This window comes from Pelodiscus sinensis, chromosome 8 (assembly GCF_052426305.1).
Source record: "Pelodiscus sinensis isolate ZL-2025 chromosome 8, ASM5242630v1, whole genome shotgun sequence".
Classification (NCBI taxonomy): domain Eukaryota; kingdom Metazoa; phylum Chordata; order Testudines; family Trionychidae; genus Pelodiscus; species Pelodiscus sinensis.
In genome coordinates, this window is record NC_143059.1 from 54,155,362 (window position 1) to 54,180,228 (window position 24,867).

The following is a 24,867-nucleotide window of genomic DNA, read 5'->3' on the forward strand; positions in this document are numbered from 1 at the left end:
AATATGACCTGAATTAGGCATCTGGAACAGAGACGGGAGAACCTGAGTGCTCAGACATTTGGACTGGGTAAGTGTCTAAGCAATGAAATGTTCATCTGAACCTTGTTTGAACCAGTGTTCTTAGGTTTGCAAAACTGAGCTGGCAGCCTCATAAGAATAGGCTCCGTTGCAGGATTTCCAGTGCTTTGTTCAGAGAAAGGGTTCCACGTCTGAGATTTAGGGAGGCTGACCACTGGGCAGTCTCCTACAACAGCTTTGAAAGGTACCCCTCCCATCTCTTCCCACAAGCCCCTGCCTTCCTCACCTAGCTCTTTACTCGTCTTTGATAGTGAGACTTAGGTCTGTTCCACTCTCCAGTGCTGACAGGAGACACTACAGTTTCAGTGGGTTGAGGGCCTGACACACACAGCACAACCTGGGTGTTCGCTACACTCCTAGCCACATGATTTTCATAGTGGCTGCATCTAGATTGGTATGATTTTCCAGAAATGCTTTTAACGGAAAAGTTTTCCGTTAAAAGCATTTTCGAAACAGAGTGTCTAGATTGGCAAGGACGCTTTTCCGCAAAAGCACTTTTTGCAGAAAAGCGTCCGTGCCAATCTAGACATGCTTTTCCGCAAAAAAGGCCCAATCACCATTTTCGCAATCGGAGCTTTTTTGCGGAAATCAAATCTGAGGTGTCTACACTGGCCCTTTTGCGCAAAAGGGACTTTTGCCTGAACGGGAGCAGCATAGTATTTCTGCAAGAAGCACTGATTTCTTACAGTAGGAAGTCAGTGCTTTTGCGGAAATTCAAGCGGCCAGTGTAGACAGCTGGCAAGTTTTTCCGGAAAGGCGGCTGATTTTCTGGAAAAACTGGCCAGTCTAGACACAGCCAGTAGGTATAAGGTGGCTGCAAGGCAGTGTGTGCATGAAACGTACAGAGAATGTTAGTTCCAAGTAGGAAAAAAACACAGCACACTGAATCTCTTCACCCACAGCCAGCAATGCAGTACAAAAACTGGCCAGACCAATTAAGAGCCTGCCAACTGACTATCCTGTGTGATCACCCTGGAAATGCGGAGAGCACTGCCTTTCTTGCAGTATATTGGCACTTCTGGGACCAGGAAGCTTGTGAAAATGATGACTACTAAAAATTTAAAAGACATTAACTGAACCTTTAAAGCCATGAGACTCAGGTGGTAACTTGAATTTGGAACAAAAATTCTTTAACTGGAACAGGTTCCCCTTTCTGTAGATTGAAGCCAGATAGGTGGGGAATGGGAAGTGGGTAAAGCATGGGAGGCGGTTGAAATTAAGAGGCTATCCGCACAGTGAGCAGCTGTTTGAAATGGAAAGTACCTCAGAAAGATTGGCATAAGAAGCAAAACTAGTGAGTTGTGGGAACAAGAAGGCCTGGATACAGTTTGCTGGTAAGTTTACTTAGCTCTTTAAAAGGCATGCCCTTTCCAGGGGTGGAGTAAAGCATAAATGAATGGTCTGAATGATCCAGGCTTCATACTCAGATGGCATCATCAATGGTACATTTTCCAGTGGAATTCTTAGGCCACTCATGGTTTTAGGGTTTTTTTTGCTGTAATCCCCAGTCACTCCTAATAGACTGGTTCTTGAAAGAACCTGCACATATTTTCTCCCTCTCCAGAAATACTCTTCTCTCGGCTGAGCCAAATTGGGGCATTCTTTCTTGGTTTAGGCCATGTTTCATGTTAAATAATCTCTGGCTTAGGTTTCCTCAAACTCTTAGAATCCTAATTTTTTCCTTCATTGTTACTTTTCCTCTTCTAACTTCTTCAACATTACTATGCATTTCAGGGGTTAAAGAGCATGTAAAACTTGCATTGTTTTTGCAATAGAGAAACTTATCTATTGGGTGAATTTTTCTCAAAGTCATATAGCCCTATAAAATAACTATTTCTCTGTGCCCATGTATATCCAAAGAGCTTCCTGTTCTCTAACTAATTTTTCCCGTTCTTTGTATTCCATGAGGGTATGTCTACACTACCCCGCTAGTTCGAACTAGCGGGGTAATGTAGGCATACCGCACTTGCAAATGAAGCCCGGGATTTGAATTTCCCGGGCTTCATTTGCATAAGCGGGGCGCCGCCATTTTTAAAACCCCACTGGTTCGAACCCCGTGCAGCGCGGCTACACGGGGCACGAACTAGGTAGTTCGAACTAGGCTTCCTAGTTCGAACTACCGTTACTCCTCATTCCACGAGGAGTAACGGTAGTTCGAATTAGGAAGCCTAGTTCGAACTACCTAGTTCGTGCCCCGTGTAGCCGCGCTGCACGGGGTTCGAACCAGCGGGGTTTTAAAAATGGCGGCGCCCCGCTTATGCAAATGAAGCCCGGGAAATTCAAATCCTGGGCTTCATTTGCAAGTGCAGTATGCCTGCATTACCCCGCTAGTTCGAACTAGGAGGGTAATGTAGACATACCCTCACTGATAGAATATTCAAGTAACCTATATGTTTGTTCCACTGACCGACTCAGTTGTTTTGGATGTTTTAATACTGTTAGAAAGGGGTTTGAGAAAAAAATCTTTGGTTGAAAAAAAATCTGTCTAAAAGGACAACAAATTAAAAACAAAGCCAAACAAAAAACAAACAAAAAAACCCAACTCCATGTTAATTTTTTCTTTTAACATATTTAAGAAAAGACAAACAGATTTCCTTCCCAATCATTAAGCAAACAAGCAAAGTCAGGAATTAGATAAATTGCAGACACATGAATTTCCTCTGAATGCACTGTCTGAGTAATAGCAGGTCTTATGAAGATGGTGTGTTTTTATTCCTGACTCTTATTATCCCATATGAAAGACTAATAGCACAATCCTCCAATTTGTCTAGGTCATGCTGGACCCTATCCTTATCCTAGCATATCTATCTCTCCCACTAGCTTGCTGTCATCAGCAGACTCACTGAAGGTATGAGGGTAGTTCGAACTAGGGTGGTAATGTAGGTGCAAATGAATTTGAATTTCCTGGGCTTCATTTGCATGTTGCCGGGCGCCGCCATTTTTAAATGTCTGCTAGTTCGGACTTCGTGCCCGCGGCTACATGCGGCACAAACTAGGTAGTTCGGATTAGGCTTCCTATTCCGAACTATCTGTACACCTCATTCCACTTCCCCACTTACCTTAGGGCTTAGGTCACCGTCCCCTGACAAACCTAGTTTAAAGCCCTCCCTCTAGGTTTGCAAGCCTGCCTGCGAAGATGCTCTTTCCTCTCTTCATTCAGTAGATCCCATCTCTTCCTAGCAATCCTTGTGCCTGGAACAGCATCCCATAGTTGAAGAATCCGAAGCCCTCTCTTCAACACCACCTGCGCAACCATGCATGTACTTCCAAACTTTGACGATCCCTACTTTGACCTTTTCCTTGAACAGGGAGGATGGACAAGAACACAACTTAGGCCTCAAACTCCTTGATCCTTCTTCCCAGCACTATATAATTTGCAGTGACCCACTCAAGGTCATTATTGACAGTATTGTTAGTTCTTACATGGAGAAGTAGAAAGGTGTAGCCGTCCAAAGGTTTGATCAGTCTTGGAAGACTCTTGGTCACATCCTGAATTCTAGCTCCAGGTAAGTAGTACACTTCTCGAGATTCTGGTCTGGACGGCAGATGGATGACTCTGTCCCTCTTAGGAGGGAGTCCCCGACCATCACCACCCATCTCATTTTCTTGGGAGTGGTGGTCATGGAATCCCCATCCTTAAGACTATGCATTCCATGCCTTCTGGTTGATGGGGTCTCCATCAGATCCCTTCCCTCAGACAGGGGCAGATGACCATTTTGCAGGTCCTGGAACAGCCTAATTTTGTGGGGCCCCCCTTTGCCACGGCGCATGCGCGGGGCTTCTTGAAGCACGGGGCCCGGGGCAGCCGCCCCGCTCGCCCTGCCCTATATCCGACCCTGCCCTCAGATGTCTCTGTCAAGGTGTTTTCCACCGTAGTATCTGTGCAGTGGTTACTTACCTCCACTGGGATTGGGGATATCTGAGTAGTCTTTCTTCTCCAGGAGGTCACATGCTGTCAGTTTTTTCCCCCTGTTCTGTACTGCCTTCTGTGGTTCTTCAGCATCCTGTGCCTGCAGTATCAGATGCTGACTTCTATCCAGAAAGTATTCATTTTTTCTGATGGAAAGTAGAGTTGATATTTTGGCCTCTAGTCCTTTAACCTTCTCTTCCAATATGGAGACCAGCTTGCACTTCGTACAAAGTCACTTCTATCTTCTGGGAGAAAGACAAACATAGCAGGTCACAACAGCTGATCTTTCACTATCCATACTGTTTTCCTTCTGACAGACTCCTCAGATGTTGTTTTTATTGCACCCTGAAGCCTGAAGAGGAGAAGAGAGAGAAAAAAGAAGAGAACAAAAAGAAGGAAAAATACGAACCTCTTTGGGGTTCTCCCAAGGCAAACTCCCAGGCAAACTCCCCATTGGCTGCCGCCCTGATCGCTGCTCCGAGCAGGAGAGAGATAAAACTTAGGCCAATCTGTGGGTGGCGAAATTATGGATAGAACTTCATGTAAATAAACCCATCTAAATTTGAATAGTCATCCATTTAATGTTGATGTCTCTTCCCTCTGCTAGCCTATAGAAGTTCCTGCTGATTCAGGAAGAGAGAGTTTGTATGGTGTTGAAATATGCATCCTCTTAATCATTATTACAAGATAGAAAGCTGTGTTCCCTGGCTGACTGTTTTATTGTATTCTCTAAGCCCTGGAACATTTCTCTATTAGACTTTGCTCCTCTCCCATCAAGCTCTTTCTGCAGCCTAAATAAGTGGGGGAACTTCGATAGGCTTTATGGTAAGCAGCGTGTTCTTGAGCAAGAATTTTTAAGTGGCAAGGTGTAAGAGGAATGGTTTAAAAGTGAAACCTTAAAAGTTGCATCTCTGTTGATTTGGCCTTGTTGCACAAAAAGAATATTTTTATTCCCATTTTCCTTGGTAAATGTGAACTTTAATAAATGCCCTAAAATATCAGAGGGACAATTGTATGGTTGAGTTAAGCTGGAGATACCTGAACTCATCATTTTGGATGTAAAGGAGATTTATAACCTGCCATGAGCAAAAGACAAATAATTTCCTATATCTGCTCCATGCTTGATGGTTTAATGTTTCCTTTCAGTTCAGGGGTGTTGTTTTAAACAGCTATCATTTGTTATCCATCAATTGGCTCACCAGGTGAAGTGGTGATTAAATGCTTCCCCATGCTCCCTTGCCAATGTGTCTCAATCTTTACCAGAGAAGATACTGTTAGAGGAGAAAGGATAGTTCCTGTCTCATACTGAGTCAGCTTTTGGTTTCTGATCATATTATGCGCTGGTTAGGCCTCAGTTGGAGTATTGTGTCCAGTTCTGGGCACCACATTTCAAGAAAGATGTGGAGAAATTGGAGAGGGTCCAGAGAAGACCAACAAGAATGATTAAGGGTCTAGAGAACATGATCTATGAGGGAAGGCTGAAAGAATTGGGTTTGTTTAGTTTGGAAAAGAGAAGATTGAGGGGGGACATGATAGCAGTTTTCAGGTATCTAAAAGGATGTCATAAGGAGGAGGGAGAAAACTTGTTCATTTTGGCCTCTGGGGATAGAACAAAAAGCAATGGGCTTAAACTGCAGCAAGGGAGGTTTAGGTTGGAAATTAGGAAAAAGTTCCTAACTGTCAGGGTGGTCAAACACTGGAATAAATTGCCCAGGGAGGTAGTGGAACCTACACCTGTGGAGATATTTAAGAGTAGGTTAGATAAATGTCTGTCCGGGATGGTCTAGACAGTACTTGGTCCTGCTGTGAGGGCAGGGGACTGGACTCGGTGACCTCTTGAGGTCCCTTCCAGTCCTAGTATTCTATGATTCTATATGGATCTACCACACTGATACACCTATTTTTGTATTGTACTAAGCACTGAACTAAGAGTACAGATTCATTTTCATGTTGACTGCCACAGGCATCAGATGTGAACTAGATAATTTCAGGTGCTATTAACCAATTTTAAATGAAAAACAATGACCTATAGGCAAAATACTCTGTATCCCATTGCCAGTCAAACAAAGCATCTAGTTCCCATTAAAGGTCAGATTTTTGTTTTTAAATTATATTCTGCCATAGCCTAATTGTCTGAGGTTTGCTGGACATGTGACAAAAATGTATCAAAATAACCTATTTTTCTCTCTGCAATTTTCAAACCTTAGATGGTTGCATCTAAGGATGGTATGCATCTGCTTGAGTAACAATGCTGGCATACATTTCATATAAATAACAGAATAACAACTCTAGCATTTATTTCATATGAATAACAATAACAGAAAATGTGGAAATGACAGAGGAATTTAACTTCTTTGTGTCCGTTTTCATCTAAAAGGTTTGTGGCAGTAGGATACCTAACATAGTGAATCCTAGTGAAAATCGGGTAGGTTCAGAAGTTAAAATAGGGAAAGAGTGATTTTAAAATTACTTAGACAAGTTAGTTGTCTTCAAGACACCAGGGCCCAATGAAATGCATCCTAGAATACTCAAAGAGCTGATTGAGGAGGTATCTGAGTCATTAGCCATCATCTTTGAAAAGTCATGGAAGATGGGAGAGATTGCAGGGGACTGGAAAAGGGCAAATATAGTGCCCATCTATAAAAAGGGAAATAAGGACAACTTAGGAAACTATAGACCAGTCATCTTACCTTCTATGCCAGGAAAGATAATGGAGCAAATAATGAAGGAATCCATCTGCAAACAGCTGGAAGAAAATAAGGTGATAAGTAAGAGTCAGGATGGCTTTGTCAAGAACAGATCATGTCAGATGAACTTGAGAACTTTTTTTGATAGCATAATAAGCCTTGTGGATAAGGGAGAAGCACGGTATACCTAGATTTTAGTAAGGCATTTGATACAGTCTTGTTTAACCTTCTTATTAATAAATTAGGGTATGTCTACACTAGAACTGGGGTGGCTAATGTAGGAATTCAAACTTGCAAATGAAGCCCGGGATTTAAATATCCTGGGCTTTATTTGCATGTTCCCGTCCGGTCGCCATTTTTAAATGCCACTAGTCTGGACTAACTGCCCGCAGCTACACGCAGCAATTATATAGTAATTCAAACTAAGTCCTTAGTTTGAATTACCTGTTACACCTCATTCCAGGACAAACTGAAGAAATGATCTGAGGTAAAAAGGATGAAGTTCAGTAAGGATAAATGCAAAATACTGCAGTTAGGGAGGAACAATCAGTTTCACACATATAAAATGGGAAGTGACTGTATAAGAAGGAGTACTGAAGAAAGGAATCTAGGGGGCAGGCCCTGCCTTTGGACAAGGTGAGTGAGGCAGTTGCCTTTGGCTCCACGCATTCAGGACCTTTGCTGCCCAGCTCCCGGCCCCACCCACATGGCCGCTCACTTGTCGGGGCCTGATAGTGCCCAGCTCCTAGCCCCGCCTACCTGGCTGCTCACTTGCTGCCCTGACTGGGAGCCATGCATCTGTGTGGCTCAGGGCCCTGTGCTGCCCAGCTCCCGGCCCTGCCCACCTGGCCGCTCACTCGCGGCCATGCTGCTCAGCCATGCTGCCTTGGGTCCCGCAAACTCTTCAGCCGGGCCTGTCTAGGGGTCATAGTGGACCACAAGCTAAATATGAGTCAACACTGTGACACGGTTGCAAAAAAACAAACATAATTCTGGGATGTATTAACAGGAATGTTTTGAGCAAGATATGAGAAGCAATTATTTTGCTCTACTCTGTGCTGATTAGGCCTCATTTGGAGTAGTGTGTCCAGAATTTTGCAATACAGAAACTTATCTATTGGGTGAGTTTTCTCAGATTCATACAGCCCTATAAAACAACTACTTCTCTGTGCCCTGGTATATCCAAAGAGCTCCCTGTTGTTCTCTAACTAAATTTTGTCGGTTCTTTGTTCAAGCCGTCTTTGCTCTAAGTTCAAGATACATTCCAAAAAACTTGGACTTAGAGTGAAACAATTTAAAGCGGGGATTTTTTTTCCCGTGGCTGACTTCCATTTGCATTTCTTTCAGTCAGGACCACCATTTTATAATAGAAGTATGTATGGTCATTGAAAGAGATTTTGTATACTATTATTCATTGGAATATGTCTGCATTAGAGTGTTGTCCCACCTTAACTAATCCAGTATAAAAGTCTTAGAGGGGTAGCCATGTTAGTCTGTAAGGGTATATCTCTACTAGCCCCCTTGTTCAAACTAGGGAGGCTAATGTAGGCATTAGAAGTTGCAAATCAATCCCGGGATTTAAATATCCTGCACTTGATTTGCATCTTCCCGGCCGGTTAGTCTGGACTAACTGCTCATGTCTACACGCGGCAGGGACCCGGTAGTTTGAAATAAAGCCCTAGTTCGAACTACCTGTTATTCCTCCTGGAATGAGGTTTAACAGGTAGTTCGAACTAGGGCTTTATTTCGAACTACCGGGTCCCTGCCACGTGTAGATGCGGGAAGTTAGTCTGGATTTGTAAATTTCAAAAAATGGTGACCGGCCGAGAAGATGCAAATTAAGCGCGGGATATTTAAATCCCAGGCTTGATTTGCAACTTCGAATGCCTACATTAGCCTCCCTAGTTCGAACTAGGGGGCTAGTGTAGATATACTCTAACTTAAAAAAAAAGTAGTCCTGTAGCACCCTAGAGACTGAGATAGATAGATAGTATCATAAGCTTTCGTGGACAATACCCACTTCCTGAGAGTGGAGAAAAAAGGGGAAGCCTCTCAATTTATAATAGAAAAAGAAGGGAGAGGGGGAGAAAAAGAATACCCTGTTAACTGGAGTGCTGGTGCTAATGAGGCTAACTGAGTGGGCGGTTAGTGTCCCATACTTAACTCTTGATGTCATCCAGCTCTGCAGTTTCCAGGATAGTTATAGCAATACAACCTGCTAGTGTGGATGCAGTTGTATCCATATAAAGGTACACTATATTGGTATAGCTATTTATCAGTGAGAAGGGGAACACTATACTGGTATAAAATCATCCTTCTGCATGTACAAATGCATCCACACCAAGACTTTACTGGTGCAATTATTTTGGTAAAAAGAAATCATGTTCTCGCTGACAGTTACATCTGTAAAATGTGCAAGCATAGATCAGACTATAGTAGTTCAGTGGCTGTTGTTTGGGTTAGGTTTTACAATACTGAAAGATTTGGCTAAACTATGTCTTCGATATGTTTCCTATTTCCCTTCCCATTTTCATCCTTTTGTCATTAGGCCCTTATTGGCCCAGCATAATGTTTAATGTAGCAGCAATCTTCCTAGTTTCCTTGTCCTATTCATTAATGTAATGGGCAAAGTTAAGATGTCTTTTGAGTTGTAGCTACCGTGTGTGTCCCTCTGTGAAATCTTTTTGGCCTTGCAGTGTATTTCATGATTTTGATATTTTTAAGACACTTTAGATACACAAATAGTCAAGAAGTATGCTTTTTCCACTGATAGTTTTTGTCAAATATCCAGCCTTTCTGAGAGAGGATTGCCTCTGGTTTTTATCTGAGATGCTTGAATAAGTATGTTTGTTTGACTTTGCAAGAGAAAGCTAATTCTTTTTCTTTGACTACTGTGTTTAGTTTGGCTGCTCTACTTGGAATCATGCATTCTTTTCATCCTTGTACTTTAAACAAATATCAGATGAAAATGTTTTGAATTAACAGCACACAAGTCCGCCTTGCTTGCACTTAATTTTGAACTCATAATTTTTACATTTTAAGGGTTTGATTCTCTAGCAGTGAAAGAGAAAACATCTCTTTCAAAGAGATATCAGCCACATACAGTGTTCTTTTATAGAAGATGGGGTGGGTTTCTCAGTCAGTTGTATTTGGGTATAAATCTGGAGTATTCTTCTTTCATCAATGGCACAGCACACCAGCAAAGAGATGTACAAAAGCCCTTTGGAAGCATAGCTACTGCAATGTTTTCATGGAAGGTGCAGAATACGTTCCTTCCTGCAGAGAGTGAACTTTAATACTGAGTGAATTCAAGCCATGGACATTGTTCCTGCCATGAGAAGACTTGCACCATTCTGGATGATTCTTGAGCTCTCTACAACATGCAACATCTACAGTTAGGTCTATACATATAGACAGAAGTGAGGAAGACTCCTTGTGCCCATTACCCTTGCTCCTAACTAAGGCATAATCAGACCCTAAGACAATTTTGTGATTTCTGAGCCACACTGACTGGAGGCCATCTGCTGTATGGAGCTCCCATATTGTCTTTGCCATAAATGACGTAACTTCTTAGGTAAGATGTTTGGCAGCAGCAGCAGGCTCAGAAATTCCAGTTTTTAAAGTTGGAGAGCCAAGGTGGGTGAGGTAATACCTTATTGAGTCAATATGACTTCTGGCTTCTTGAGAATATGCAAGAAACAAAAGATATTACCTCACTCACCGTGGCTGTCTAATATCCTGGGACCAACACAGTTATAGCACCACTGCTTGCATCAGTTTACAAAACTGTATGTTATCTGAACCTCTTAAGTCAGAAAACATGGAGAGGAAATCTTCTAAAAACAAGCTTTCTGGGAAAACCTGCTTTCAACTCTGCAAGAAACACCACAAGATCCCAATGCTAAATATGTTATTTTGGCATGTCCAGAACTATCTGCAGCCTGCAAGTGTGAAGGTGCTTAAACATGACAAATAAGTGAACTTTTCTGAATTTAAAAAATGTTTGGTTTCATTTCAGGTTTGAGTTATGGAAATGGGGTAGTTCTTACTTCATTCTATACCTATCACTAGTTTTACTTCAACTAGGGAAAAAGAAAAAGAGATTTTCCCTGATACCTATACTATACTCCACAATCTTTTCAATAAACCATGTGCCCAATTTTGTCAGTCGGTGCGCAACATTTAGCTGACAGAAAAGGTGCAATTTACAGTCAGTCTTTTTAAAAAGGACATACATTGTCACAAAATAAATTCTGCATTGTTCTTTTGTCCTAGCAGGAGTTGGGGACATAATACAACTTGTATCATGCTCAGATTTTTCATGAGCTCTGTAGAAGAAACTAATTTAGTCATACAAGAAATAGGTGTGTCTAGAGCCTGCCCACTTTCTTAACATGATATGTAGAGGACACTCTATTTGTCCGTGACATTGGATCCAGGTGTGGCGGTGACTGATTGGAACTGGTATCTGAATCCAGTGATGGACTGGATGAGATTGAATAAGCTGAAACTGAAACCATGTAAGACTAAGGTTCTGTGGATCAAGAAGCCATCTGACCAGGAATGTTGTGTTTTACCTGTTCTGGATGGGGTCATACTTCCCCTGAAAGAATAGATATTCAGTTTGGGAGTCCTCCTGGACCCTTTTTTAACATTTTAGAATGAGATTTCCTCAGTGGCCAGGAGTGCTTTTCGGCAGCTTTGGCTGATCCACCAGCTGTGACCCTTCCTGGATAAGAAGGATCTGGCTATGGTGATTCATGCTCTTGTCACATCCCAATTGAATCACTGCAATGCACTCTACCAGGGGCTGCCTTTGAAGAGTCTTTGGAAACTTCAGCTGGTACAGAATTTGGCTGCTCAAGTTTTAACTAACGCTCATTTTACAGAGCACACTATGCCGGTGCTTCAGCAGTTGCACTGGCTTCCGGTATGTTTCTGGGCACAATTCATGGTTATGACTTATAAAGCCCTAAATGGGTTGGGACTGGGGTATTTGAAGGACCATATCCTCCCATATGAACCTGCCTGGGGATTGAGGTCAGCTGGGGAGGCTCTGCTCCATGTTCCTCCACTTATGGAGATAAGGTTAACATCTATGCAAAGCAGGGCCTTCTTAGCTTTTGCCCCCCAAGCTATGGAATTCTCTACCCCAGGACAGTCACCTGGCACCAACATTGGCATTGCTTCAGCACCAGGATAAAGCCACCTGTGCTTTTATTGGTTTTTGAGTTTGTGTATGTGCGTGTGTGTGTGTGTGTCCTCCTGAGATGTGTCAGCAGGTTTTATGTTCCCCCTTCTGGGGACTTGTATTTTATTCCTTTTGATATAATATATAATTGTGTTTGAAAAATTTTGTAAGCCAACTCAAATATTTTAAATAGAGAGGCAAAGTAAAAATATTTTAAACAAAATAATAAATGAATAAATGTGGGCAGTCATTCCTAGTGGCTGAAGAAGGATTCAGGCCTAAGAGCTGGTGGAGCCGTCAGTAGTCAGGAATTGAAACCCAGGAACAGAGCCAGAGTCAGATGGCAGAGCAGGATTGCCAACTTTCTAATGGCACATAGCCGAACACCTTTGTCCTGCCCCCTTCCCTGAGGCCCTGCCCCTGTTCCACCCCTTCTCTGAGGAACCTACCCTCTCACTCCATCCCCTCTCACCTGCCTTCACTTTGACTAGGCTGGGGAAGGTGATTGGGGCACGGGAAGAGGCATGAGGGCTCTGGCTGGGGATGCAGACTGGGGTGGGGCTGGTGCTTGGGTTGTGGGAGGTGCTCCAGGCTGGGGCTGATGAACTTGGGGGGCGAAAAAGGGGGTCAGGATTCGGACAGATGGAGCACAGGGGTGAGCGTGGGGTCTGGGTGGCACTTACTCATGTCTCAGGAGCTGCTATGCTGGGGAGCTTCCTGGGGCTCCTGGAGGTGGCAGGGAGGCTCCATGGGTGCCCACCCCAGAAATTCCCATTGGTTGTGGTTCCGGGGTGGGGGCATGGAGCCACAGAGACCTGCCAGCTGCTTCCTGGGAGCCACATGGAGGTAGGCAGTTAGGGAGTCTCAGCTTGCCTTCAGTCTGGGCCCCTGCTGCACCACCAACTGCACTTTTAATGGCTGCTTGGCAGTGTTAACTGGAGCCACCAGGATCCCTTTTTGACCAGGCATTGTGGTTGAAAACCAGGCACCTGGACCCTCTGTGGCAGAGCCAAAGGTCAGAGCCTAAGTCACACATCAGAGCCAAGGGTCCGAGCTGGGGTCAGAGGCCAGATGCTAGAGCTGAAGTCAGGAATTGGTGAGCAGAGTCAAGATGGGTTACCTGGAGTGAGGCAAGGCTGAGACCAAGCAGGCAAGGCCACCATCACAGCTGTGGGTAAATGCTTAGAGGAGCCACTGAACTGCTGCTGTACTGGACTGAGAAATGGTCTGAGGACTCTTCAAAGCTGTCAGGACTAGCCAGTTACAGTCATGAGGTTGCTGACTTTGATGTCTGATACCCATCAGAAGCAGTACTCAACTCTCTTCCCCTCCCCCCCAAATTACATAATCATCCAATTTAAAACATCACTAAATCTGGCCGCGCGCATGAGATTTGGGAAGCTCTGTTTAGTGCTAGGTTTGATGTTACTGAGTGTGGGCACTGTGTCTGTAATAAATAATGGATGAGTCCCGGGTGCAACCTGGCCAAGATTTAAATCCAAATTTTATGAAAATTCAGAGGAATCTGGATGAAAGGTTCTGGTGCAGACATATCTGATTTATACCAGACCCAACCACAAAGAGAGTAATTTCTCGTAAGGACAAGCTCTCTGTTTCTGTTTCTATACAGGAGGCTCCCAACTTGCGAAGTGATTGGTTCTGGGGGAAGCATCGCAAGTTGGGGATGTCGTAGCTCGAACCTGCATTTACGGTAGGCACCAAGCGCCATTGTAAATCTGGGCCAAGGACATAAGTTGGGGGTTTCCGGCCCCTTCCACACTTACAAAAATGGTTGTAAGTGCGGAACTTGGGTGGTTGCAAGTCAGGGGCCTCCTGTATTTGATTTAATATATACCTACACTGTGTTTCTAGAACATGTTCATCAGTGAGAATTAGGTAGGGGAGGAGTTTTGATCCCAATCAAATATTGAGGGGTTCAGTGTTTGACTCTAATATGAGTAATTGGATTCATGTTTTTACTTAGGAGAGAATTTCAGGGCTAAAAAGCATACCAGATGAAGGATAAAGAAATATTCAGTGTGAGATATGTTTACCGTGTCCTATATGTCTCCCTGTGCCAGCAGTTTTTGAAGTCTCTTCTGTCCCTGCAATATAGAAGAAACATTTGAATGGAAATACTCTTAAGAAACCCCTGTGCCCTGCCATATGTTTGCCCATTTCTGATCCAACCACCATTCCAGATCCAATAGACATGATCAGCAGTAGCTCATTTGTTATGTAAAGCAACATACATAACATATTTTTATGCACACTGATTCTAGCTATATTATGACCTATGTTATGTGCCTCCCAAAGAGCAAGGGTGTTTGAGGAGCAAGGGAGCTGCTGAGTGGGCTACATGCATTGCAGATAACAATATGGCTACCTAAACTTCTGCTCTGAGACTGTAGCAATCTGCATGGAGCATAAGTTACAGGAGGCAAGAATTTGGAGAAGGCACCAGGAAGTCTGTCTGCACATAGCTTTAATGCTAGCTGCAATTGCAGCATCTCTATAAATAGTTGACTTAATAAAGAACCATTTTAGTTTCAGAAATGCTGAATCCTGTCCTGTTATTTACCTATTGATTGGTAAAAGCAACCATGATCAATGACACATCATGAATCACAAGTAGCTAGTAATTAATGTGGCTGATTCACCGACTGCCCATAGGCTGAAATATGTTCCCACGAAATGTTCACTAATTGAGATTTATTAAAGTCCACTAATGGATAATTTTTTAGGTAAGAGATATCCTCATTGAATAAGTTATTTACCATGAATAATTATCCTAATTCTGTGCAAACAACACAGTCTTATGTCACCTCTAGGCTGGCTCCAAAGCCCATGGAAAGACTCCTGTTGATCTTAATGGACTTTGGCTAGGGATGTTAAATATTGGTTAATTAAATAGTCGATTAACCTCATGAATTTTTATCATTTAGTCGACTATTCTATAGTCCCAGAGCAGCCCCTGTTTGGGGGGAGGGTTCTGAGCTCCCAAACTCAGCATGGAACTGCACTGGGTTGTCTGCCTGCCTGGCTCCTAATATACTTTAAATGCAGAGTCACAGTGGGGGTAGGTCTAGGACCCAGTGCAAGCTGGGACTGAGCTGGGCTACTGGCCAGCCTGCTAAAAAATTTACTGGCAAGGGGTGGGGGGTGGGGGAAGCTTTTGCTTATTGGTTAATCGACCATACTATTACATCCCTACTTTGGACCAGGCTCTCCATGCTTAGCCAAAAAGGAATCTTTCTCACCAGAACAATTTCCTATGCTTACAATATACCCACAGGGTCTTTTTTAAGTTTTGACAATAATAGTAGTATAAAGGGACATGGATATTATTGCCTTTTCCTTTTAAGTGGAGAATCCCCATTCTGTTAAACCTCATACAGTGGTTGCTGTTTGCATTAGAAAGTTGCATGGCTTTGATGGCAAAATGCAGTGAGTGCTTTCCTAGGATAGACTAGAGTTTTAGAGTATCTTTATTCCCCCACTCTGCACCTATAAATTCAGCATTGATCATAGCATATGTGTAATTAGTTGTAAGCTCAGAGATAGCCTGCCCTGTTTCACCAGTGCAGTGGGAATTTTTTTACTTGAAAGATGAATTAAAAGTAAATCATGTGCCAGAGCAACTTTCATCTGCTTCTAGTAGTTCTCCTAAATGGGGAACGGGAGGTCACCTGAAATGAAAGCAGATGATAACTATTGTAGATGTATGGAATTGAGGAAGACGAGAAAAACGACACACAGCTGAATCCATGAACTTGGATCCTCCAGAAAAGCGAAGGTAGCATACCAAGTAAATGAAGTGACTCATACACATCTGTGAACATTTCACACTTATGTGAACACATCCTCAAAACAGAAGAATTTAGCTGTAACATATTCCCCCAAATTGGTCCAAGACTATAAATAGAACTAATTATTTAGACTGAATGGAGAATGTTGTTCCATTCCATCCAGCCCCCACAAAGGCTGTCCATGGCAATATTTAATGGCACAAAGCAATCAAAACATATTTTCAACTCAAAAGCTGCTTGGTTGTTACCGCTCAGATAGAATCTGTTCTGGCACATTGCGTGTTTAGAATACTTTGTACCACTGGTGACATAATAGATGTTAAATGATGAGCAAAAGTCGCTATGATGAGGCACAGAATATGGATAGAATAAATTAGGGCTTTCCACACCATATGTTCCATTACTAGAAGGTGAGTTATTCAAACACATTTCATAGGGAATAAAGAATAAAATTATATGCATTTATATGCAAGAGAATAAAATTTATATGACCTTGACCAAACCCATAGACCTTAGGTTGACTCTGATAGGGTTTTTTATCTAAATAAGAGCAGCATAAGATTTGCCTCATAATAATGCAAATAAAATATTAATGAGTAAGGCTCTGATCTAGCAAAGCACTTATTGACCAAGTGTTACCTTTTCAGTAGGTAAGTAGCCCATTGATTTCAAGTTGAAGTTCACCATGTGATTTGCTGGATGCGGGCCTAAATATCTGTATATCCTCAGGACATACCGACATACGTAGTGCTCAGGACAGGAAAATAGGAATCTGAGGCTGTGTCTAGACTACATCCCTCTTTCGACAGAGGGATGTAAATTAGACACTTTGAAATTGCAAATGAAGCAGGGATTTAAATATCCTGCACTTCATTTGCATAATTGTGTAATGGCGCTCTTTCAAAAAAGCGCCATTTTGAAAGTAATCCGCGGTCTAGATGCAGTTCTGTCAAAAACAGCAGGCTTTTTAGAAAGATCCTGTACTCCACATCTTTCGAAAAAGCCTGCCGTTTTCTACAGAACTGCATCTAGACCGCGGTTTTACTTTTGAAATGGAGCTTTTTCAAAAGAGTGCCATTATGCGATTATGCAAATGAAATGCAGGATATTTAAACCCTGCTGCATTTGCAATTTCAAAGTGTCTAATTTACACCCCTCTGTTGCAAGAGGGGTGTAGTCTAGAGACAGCCTGAGATTCAAACTTCAGAAGCAATGTTGTACTCAGTGTGGTGGGCCAGAGGGAAGAGCAAGACCGTAATGTGCTAACAGATGTGCCTACCATGTTCACAGCCAAATCTGGTAAGCATGTCTCCTGTCACTAATAGCAGGCACAAATTGGAATGATTACAGTGATATTATTGCTGACCAAAGGAACAGCATAGCATCAGAATGGCCCCACATGCAATGGCAGGACTGTTCCTACAGGGCAGTATGGCCAAGATTTGTACTACGTGTGTCTTGACTGATTTTCATAGAGGCTAAGTACCCACAACTGCTTGTGAAGATGGGAGCTGCGGCTATTCAGCATATTTGAGAATCAAGCCCACAGTATATATAGTCACAGAAATCTCATTAGTGTAACTACAGTCAGTTCTGTATAAACTATAGTGAAGTACTTGAGCTCAGATTACTGAGAGCCTGATTCAACTCCTACTGAAGTCAATAGGAATCTTTCCCAAGCCCCAAATGCGTAGTTAGAGATATCTTGGGGAAAATTTACAAAGCCAACACCAGTATTTGTATATGGATGATTCTATATCAAATAAATATTGGCAGTGTCTTGATCTCTTTTAATCTTCCCCTGGACTGTTATGTCTATAACATAAACTCTAAATTAAATAAACATGTTGAACTGCTGTGGGAGCCTTATCTATTTAAAAAGGACAAACCTCCTCGAGCTAAAACACATTTAGAATCATAAAAAATAAATAAGCTTTCAAAGTAAATTCTGCCTCCAAAATGGTTAGACTGCACTGTGCAAATATTTCTCCACTTATAGATCTGTATATCACTGTGTGGTGAGGAGTGAGATTTTCTTGTGGGAAACCAATATGATCATAGATGCATGCCTTTCAAATGATAAATATGAATTTATAAATAACAAAGAAACACTCCTCCCAGTAGAACGAATACATGGTTAGAATTGATGGGAAATCATTTAAAAATAAAATAGCCAATTTGGTTGCTTTGCCCCAGAAAAGCAACAAAAGAGAACTGATATTTCTAAATTGTATCTATTAAATATAACAAAATACATGTCAATCTGTGCTTTTAACTGAGAAAATTGACTGAGAAGAAAAAGAATACATTAACAATTGAACTAGGATAGCTAACTTATTATTTTCCCTGCCTATTGCTGAAACTGAACTGTAGTTCCAAGGATGTATAGGTCCTAAATTTCATGATGAATTGTGAACATTAGAACACCAGTTTTAGCACCATGGTTCCTCTATCACTTACCTGAACAAGTAATAATTATTTCAGTGATTGGGATCTAGTCTGAATCCTTCCAACTGAAATATGATCCCATTAAGTTGGTGAGCATTTCTTCTCAGGTGTGATCCAATAGAAATCAGTGGGACCGCTTACATGAGCAATTGCTAACCTAATTATGAATCTTTGAGCTGGGCATTGGTTCTCCACCAGTGTTGCCCACCTTTCAGCTCAGTGCACTCTACATTACAAAGGAACTTGGGCTGATAAATACTTTTAGGATTGAAGGATAATAGCAAAGGTATTTGGGCATAAGCTTTTGTGGGCTGGAGCCGAAGTAGACTCCAGCCCATGAAAGCTTATATCCAAATACATTTGTTAGTCTTTAAGGTGCCACAGAATTCCTTGTTGTTTTTGTTGATGCAGACTAATATAGCTACAGGGTAATAACATGTATTTGAAACCATCTTCAAAGTCCCTGCCATACAGAAAAGTTGTGGCTAATGTCTTGGCTAATGAAGATTCAGCATCAGAAATGCTGGTTGGTCTTATCTGTACACTACACTACTCAGCAAGCTAGCCCTAAGCATTATCTGAAGGAATGGACATTGCATCATGGCTGCTTTACATAGGTCAGAGGTACTGTATTTAGCCTAGAAGAGCTCTCATATAAAGGACTTTAAATAGTTCTGCCTGTAGTAGATTGACAAATTTAGATGGATTTCTGTGTCTTATATTCAGTATCCAAGAGAGCATCAGACCAAGTCTATTGGAAACTTTCCCACTTCCATTCCCCCATCCATTTACCAAACAAAGGATTGAAACCCTTTGTTTGGTAAACTCTGTAAATGGCACAAACTTTTCTTAATATTTGTGGTGTTGATGAAATTGGCATGCAAGTGAAACAACTGAGTCTCTTAAAAAGTTAGACTTCATTTATTATAGGCACTCAACTTTAAAGTAAAATCAAAGATAATCTTTTGTGAAAAACATTGGAATCCCATATACATTCGCTGCTTTGAACAACAGACTTGACAGAAAGATCACCACCAGTATTAGCAATTTAATAGCCTAAAGGTAGGTCCAGAAATCTTTTATGAAGAGTGATATTGTTCCATTCCTAGTTTGGCATGACTGCCAGAGAAAGAGGGACCGTGAGTGGAGGAAATGAGATGTTTTTAGTTAAGGTCAAATTTTTCAGTCCAGACTTAGGGCAACATATGTGATTTTTCTTAAAGGGATTTTTTTTCCCAATGACTTCATGTTTCATTGAGTGAGTGCATTAGCCTTGACCTTTGGAGACTTAGTTGAAATTTTATCTGAGGTTTCAAATGAAAACATGGTTGGTGCTCTCATCCTAATTCCCATGTGAGCACATAGCAAAAGTAATAGAAAGGGTAAAAGACTGACTCCATTTGAATCAATGGCAAAATTCCCATTGACTTCAATGAAGCTAGTTTCATTCAAAATGTGGCAGGATAAATAGTCCTTCATTAAGAAAGGCCAGTGTATTCTCAAAGCCACATGAAGGCGTTTTCACGATATGTATCCATGCAGTATGTTGTTTGTGGCTTTAAGCATTCTTTTAAAAGTCTGATCCTCCTTTCATTGAAGCTAAAGGCAAAACTCTCATTAATTTCAATATGTTGCAGGATTGGTTTTTTTAATCTCGTGTGTTCATGGTAAAAATTAATTCACCACTTTTTAACAAATTTAAACTCACACTTTATCTGGGAATTTACAGAGGCATCTACTTCAGATGATGTAGCAGGTAATCTGGAAGTTGGGTTTATACAAATATGTGTTGTCATGCCCCCCATGCTTTATGAAAATTATCTTATGAATATGGATATGGTTTATGCAAAATAAGACATGCAACATGTTATGTTGAAAATTGTAATCCACTGACTCTATATATCCTATTTTTGTGTGTGTATTATTCTTATATGTGAAGTTAGGAATATGAAGTGTGAATCTGTTTTTAATTCTAAATGTGTTAAAGAGGGCCATTAGCGATACTTTAGGAACTTAATGACTCAGTGGCCAGTGAATGGTATTAGTTTTCCTGTAAGCCCAGACTGTGGTTGGTCCCAGAAAGACATGTGATCATGCCACCAGGTCTGGAATCCACCTTGAATTTAGTACTTTTCCATGGGGATGGGGAAACTGAACCAAGGGTTACTGCTCTGGGGAAAGTGTATTTAAGGAATGGAAAGCAATCGGGTCTTTATCTTCAACTGGCCTGTGAAACTGCTTTGCCCAACCTAAGAGGATACACATGAAGAAACCTGAAAACAAGAACTCCAAAGAACTCTGAAAAGCTGTAGACCCAGGCCAGAATAAAGATAAACTCTAACTTGAAGCATTTTATCTGAGATAAGAACAATTGTTAAGAATAGGAATTTGCATGTAACAAGTTTCTTAGTGTATTAGAATTAGCTGGTGTCTTTTGTTTATTTTGGTTTAGTAACTTACTTTGACCTGTCTGTTTTAACGTTCAACCACTTAAATCCTTTTTTATAATTAATAAAACACTTGTTTATTATCAAGCCCAGTGTAAATAATTGTTACCTGGAGGGAACAAACAATGTGCATATCTCTCTTTCATTGATAAATGGAGCTGACAACTTTATGAACTTTCTGTGTAAAAATTCCACATAGATGGATTCATTTGGGATTTTGTTTCCTTTTGGGGGTTTGGTTCTTGGGTGCTGCCAACAGTCTTATAGCTGAGCCCTCCCAGAGCTTATCTGGTTCGGTGTCTTTATTGCTCTACAGGGGTGAGGTAACCCCAGCTCTGTGCCTTGGCTGGGGGAGACCCAGAGATTCTGGCCCAGCAAGACTGGATGTGGGGAGCCCCAGAGGGCAGGAAGGTTGGCATCAATGGCTTGATCAGAAAACCGGGGGACAACCCCAAGGGGATTTCTGTGATCCAACCCATCACACATACACACATAATTTTTCACTCTACATGTGACTTTTATTCTTCCTTTAATAAAATATTAAGAGAATAATTTGAATATAGTACTGTATCATGTATGCTACTTATCTTCCACAAAGCCCTTGGATGGCCCCATAATGCATGGGAAATATACAATGCCATATTATAAGTCTCAATAAAAACCTGGCATAGTCATGCAGGATAACTGATCTCATTTATATTTTTAAGAAAATTAACCAACTGGTTTTCTCAGAATTCTTTGTAAAGATTGTCCATGGCCATAAGAGTTAAAGGTACTTTAAACAGGGAATAGAATTACTTTATTTTATATACCTTTTTATATTATGGTAGCATCAAGAAATCCTAATCAGAAATGGGGACCTGGACGGCTAGGTACTGTACCAACACAGAAGCAGACACTGCCTGGTATCTGAAGAAATTAAAACTGTAAATGTTACACTTTGTATTATTGGTTTTGTGAAGTTTCAAGCATTGCAGAGATAAAAGCAACATGCATTCACTTCTATCACCAACCTTAGGATCCAATCCTGCCAGCACTTACATGCCTGCCTAACTTTATTTTTATAGTTTTGTTTACGGGCCTACATATGTGAATGTACTCAGGTGCAGAAGTGTTTGCAATATTATGCCCTTAGATTGATTTCTAAATCTGTTCAGAGGGTTGAATTTGTAGGAGTGAGACAGGGAGTTCTTATTACCGGTTCTTCTGTGTAACTTACTCCCAATAGAGATCTTTCAGAACCTCAGGCTTGTCTTGTTCACGGAACAATGTAAGATGAAACACTCATATGTCACAGAATATAATTAAAACAAACAAAATTCCCTCTAAACTACTCCTTCCTCTGGTTTTCCCAGTGCATCCTGTCTCTTCTCTGTTTGTTAATTAGATTGAAAGCTTTTCTGATCAGGGTCTGTCTGCATGTTGCCTTTTGTGCAGCATTGAGCCTATTATTAGTGTTGTAAAAATACATTAATATTAAGTGTTTATCATTCTAATAATCCCATTCCTGTCTCCATTGTAATCAGGAGTTTTGCCATTAACTTCAGCTAGACCAGAAGCTGGCCCTATTGCTGATGATGTGTCCAAACCCTTTTTGTAAGGGTGAGCAAATAAATACAGCAGCATAATCCCAGTTACATTTTTCCAGGAGGATTTTACTTTGTGCAAGAGCTAATGGGAAGAAAGAAATTCCATGTCCTTTCTATCAATTTGTGTATGATGACTGGAGATAGACCTGGATCAGATTCTCAGATCCAGATAACCCTGAATTTCAGATGAATGGTGTGAATCAAGACCTAAATCCAGACATAATACTAGCCATACAAGGTCATATCAAAGGTCCAATAAGCCCAGTAGCCCATCTTCTGACAGTGGACAGTGCCAGGTGCCCCAGAAGTAATGAACAGAGCAAGTAATCAAGTGATATATCGCTTGTTGCCCATTCCCAGCTTCTGGCAAACAGAAGCTTGGAACACCATCCTGGCTAATAGCCAACGATGGACCTATTGTCCATGAATTTATCTAGTACTTTTTTTGAACCCTGTTATAGTCTTGGATCTAAGCTTTACATGCATTGCTAATTCCACAGCTCTAAAACAAAGCATAATGGAAGGATGGTCTAGTCATAGTTATTGCTTGCATTAGGAGACCTTAAGTCAGGCTCCTGTGTGAATGCTCTCTCTATGAATCCACTTCCCTTCCAGGAAAAGTTGATAAGAGAACTTTCCTATCTCTGAGGACTGATATAAGGAGAAATACGTTAGCGATTGTAAGGAGCAGAGATACTATATAATGGAGGTCATATAAGTACTAGAATAGAACTTTTTCTGATTACAAAATATAGTAGGACCTTTCTGATGTCTTATCATCCAGAATATGATCTTATGGCTTTGACTTTGTTGCAGTACTATACTGGCATCTATTTTTTACTCAAAATTCTGAACATTTTGAAGCTTACAGAGGTGGCTTCTTGTTTCAAATTTGCCCTGTTTGTACTTACTCATTGTTCCAGCAGAATTCCACAGTGTGGCCTCCCAGACCTTTGTAACAGATACTATTGTACAATGTTGTGCATGACTGAAGTCTCCAAAACGAGCTTTAATTGGAAACATAACTTGACACAGTAATAAATGCCAAAAGAGAAAAAATAAAAGGCCACTCTGCTGGCATTTTGTACTGACAACACTTGACAGGACATACTGTGCATAGCTGCGGAAAAGGAAAAGTATGGCAAATTAAAACAAGAATTATTAAAGAAAACTTAAAGGGGTAGATCCTCAACTGGTATTAATCAACATCATTCCATTGATTCCAATGAAGTAACCACTATATCATTGATTTCGTTGATGCTCCCCTATTTAAACTAACTGAGAATCTGATGTATTTCTCTTTCACGTATACACATGCACACAAACTTAAAAGGATATTTATTTGTTTCCATTTTTTTCAATACAAAATTCTGTTTTATAGGTTGCCCACCGCTTGGTTTAGAGACGTTAAAAATTACTGATTTCCAGCTCCATGCTTCTACAGTAAAGCGATATGGCCTTGGGGCCCACAGAGGAAGGCTTAATATTCAGGTAAGATCAATTTTCTTTGCAAGTGGTAGAATGGCTTAGGGTTGTACAATTTTGCAGACAGTGCTAATGGATGTTATAGGTTTTGACTGCCTTGTCAGCTCACATTATTCAAATGAAGAGGAAATATTGAATTACATTGGTGGACAGGGTTGGTGAAGTTGTGCAGTTTGTTTTATGCTTAAAAAAACCTTAAATGTCATGGTGCTTAGAATTTAAATCCTAATGGAATTCCATAAAATAAAGAGCTGGATGGGGCAGCGGAAAGAACTTTTCCTCCTGTGTTAGCAGAACACAAAGAGGAGAATGTAAGGATATTTGAGATGTAAGATGGTTTTGTTTCATTATTTGCCTGTAAGTAATGAACCTCGTAAACAGAAAAAAAGAAAAACATTTTAAGCAAAGTAATAGAGATGCAGCCCTGTTAGTCTGGTCTAGCTGAAACAAAAGATAGGACTACGTAGCACTTTAAAGACTAACAAGATGGTTTATTAGGTGATGAATTTTCGTGGGCCAGACCCACTTCCTCAGATCAAATTGTGGAAGAAAATTGTCATGACCATATATACCAAAGGGGTACAATCAAAAAAAGTGAACACACAGAAAAAGGACAAATCAAATTTCAGAACAGTGAGGGATGGGGAGGAGGTTAATGTCTGTGAGTTAATGATATTAGAGGTGATAATTGGGGAAGCTATCTTTGTAATAGGTAAGGTAATTAGCATCTTTGTTGAGACCAAGTCGGTAAGTGTCAAATTTAAGTATGAATTACAGTTCAGAGTTTTTGATCTGAGGAAGTGGGTCTGGCCCACGAAAGCTCATCACCTAATAAACCATCTTGTTAGTATTTAAAATGCTACATAGTCCTGTCTTTTGTTTCATTTTAAGCAAAGTAACTTGTCATCAAACAGCTTTTCCCAGGCAATGGTAATACTTCTAAAATTGGGCCTTTGGGAGCCACTTGTATATGTTCTCCCGTCTCCTGTGTTGGCTACTTTCTCTTCATATAGTGTTATTTATTTTATTCCAGCATCAGCGCTTAGGCAAAAAGTCACAACTTAATTCTAGGCATATGAATATTGCTAGTTAATGTAACTGCTAATCTGGGAGAACAAGTTTAAATAGTGTGTTTTTAATTGTTTTTTTCCCACTTTTTTTAGTGCTTACTCTTCTACTCTGGTCCCTTCCAGTCTAAATCTATTACTAACACAAAAGAGCAC

The 24,867-nt window shown here is 41.0% G+C and overlaps 1 protein-coding gene across 2 annotated transcripts in view; it reads left to right on the forward strand.

Annotated features, from left to right (window-relative positions):
- CPXM2 (carboxypeptidase X, M14 family member 2) overlaps positions 1-24,867 on the forward strand; it is a 138,381-nt gene that overhangs the window by 27,019 nt on the left and 86,495 nt on the right. For both annotated transcript variants that reach the window (XM_006136104.5, XM_089780188.1), the window contains one exon: positions 23,541-23,650. In XM_006136104.5, the coding sequence (XP_006136166.3) occupies positions 23,541-23,650 (110 nt within the window). The remainder of the gene's footprint in view (positions 1-23,540; positions 23,651-24,867) is intronic.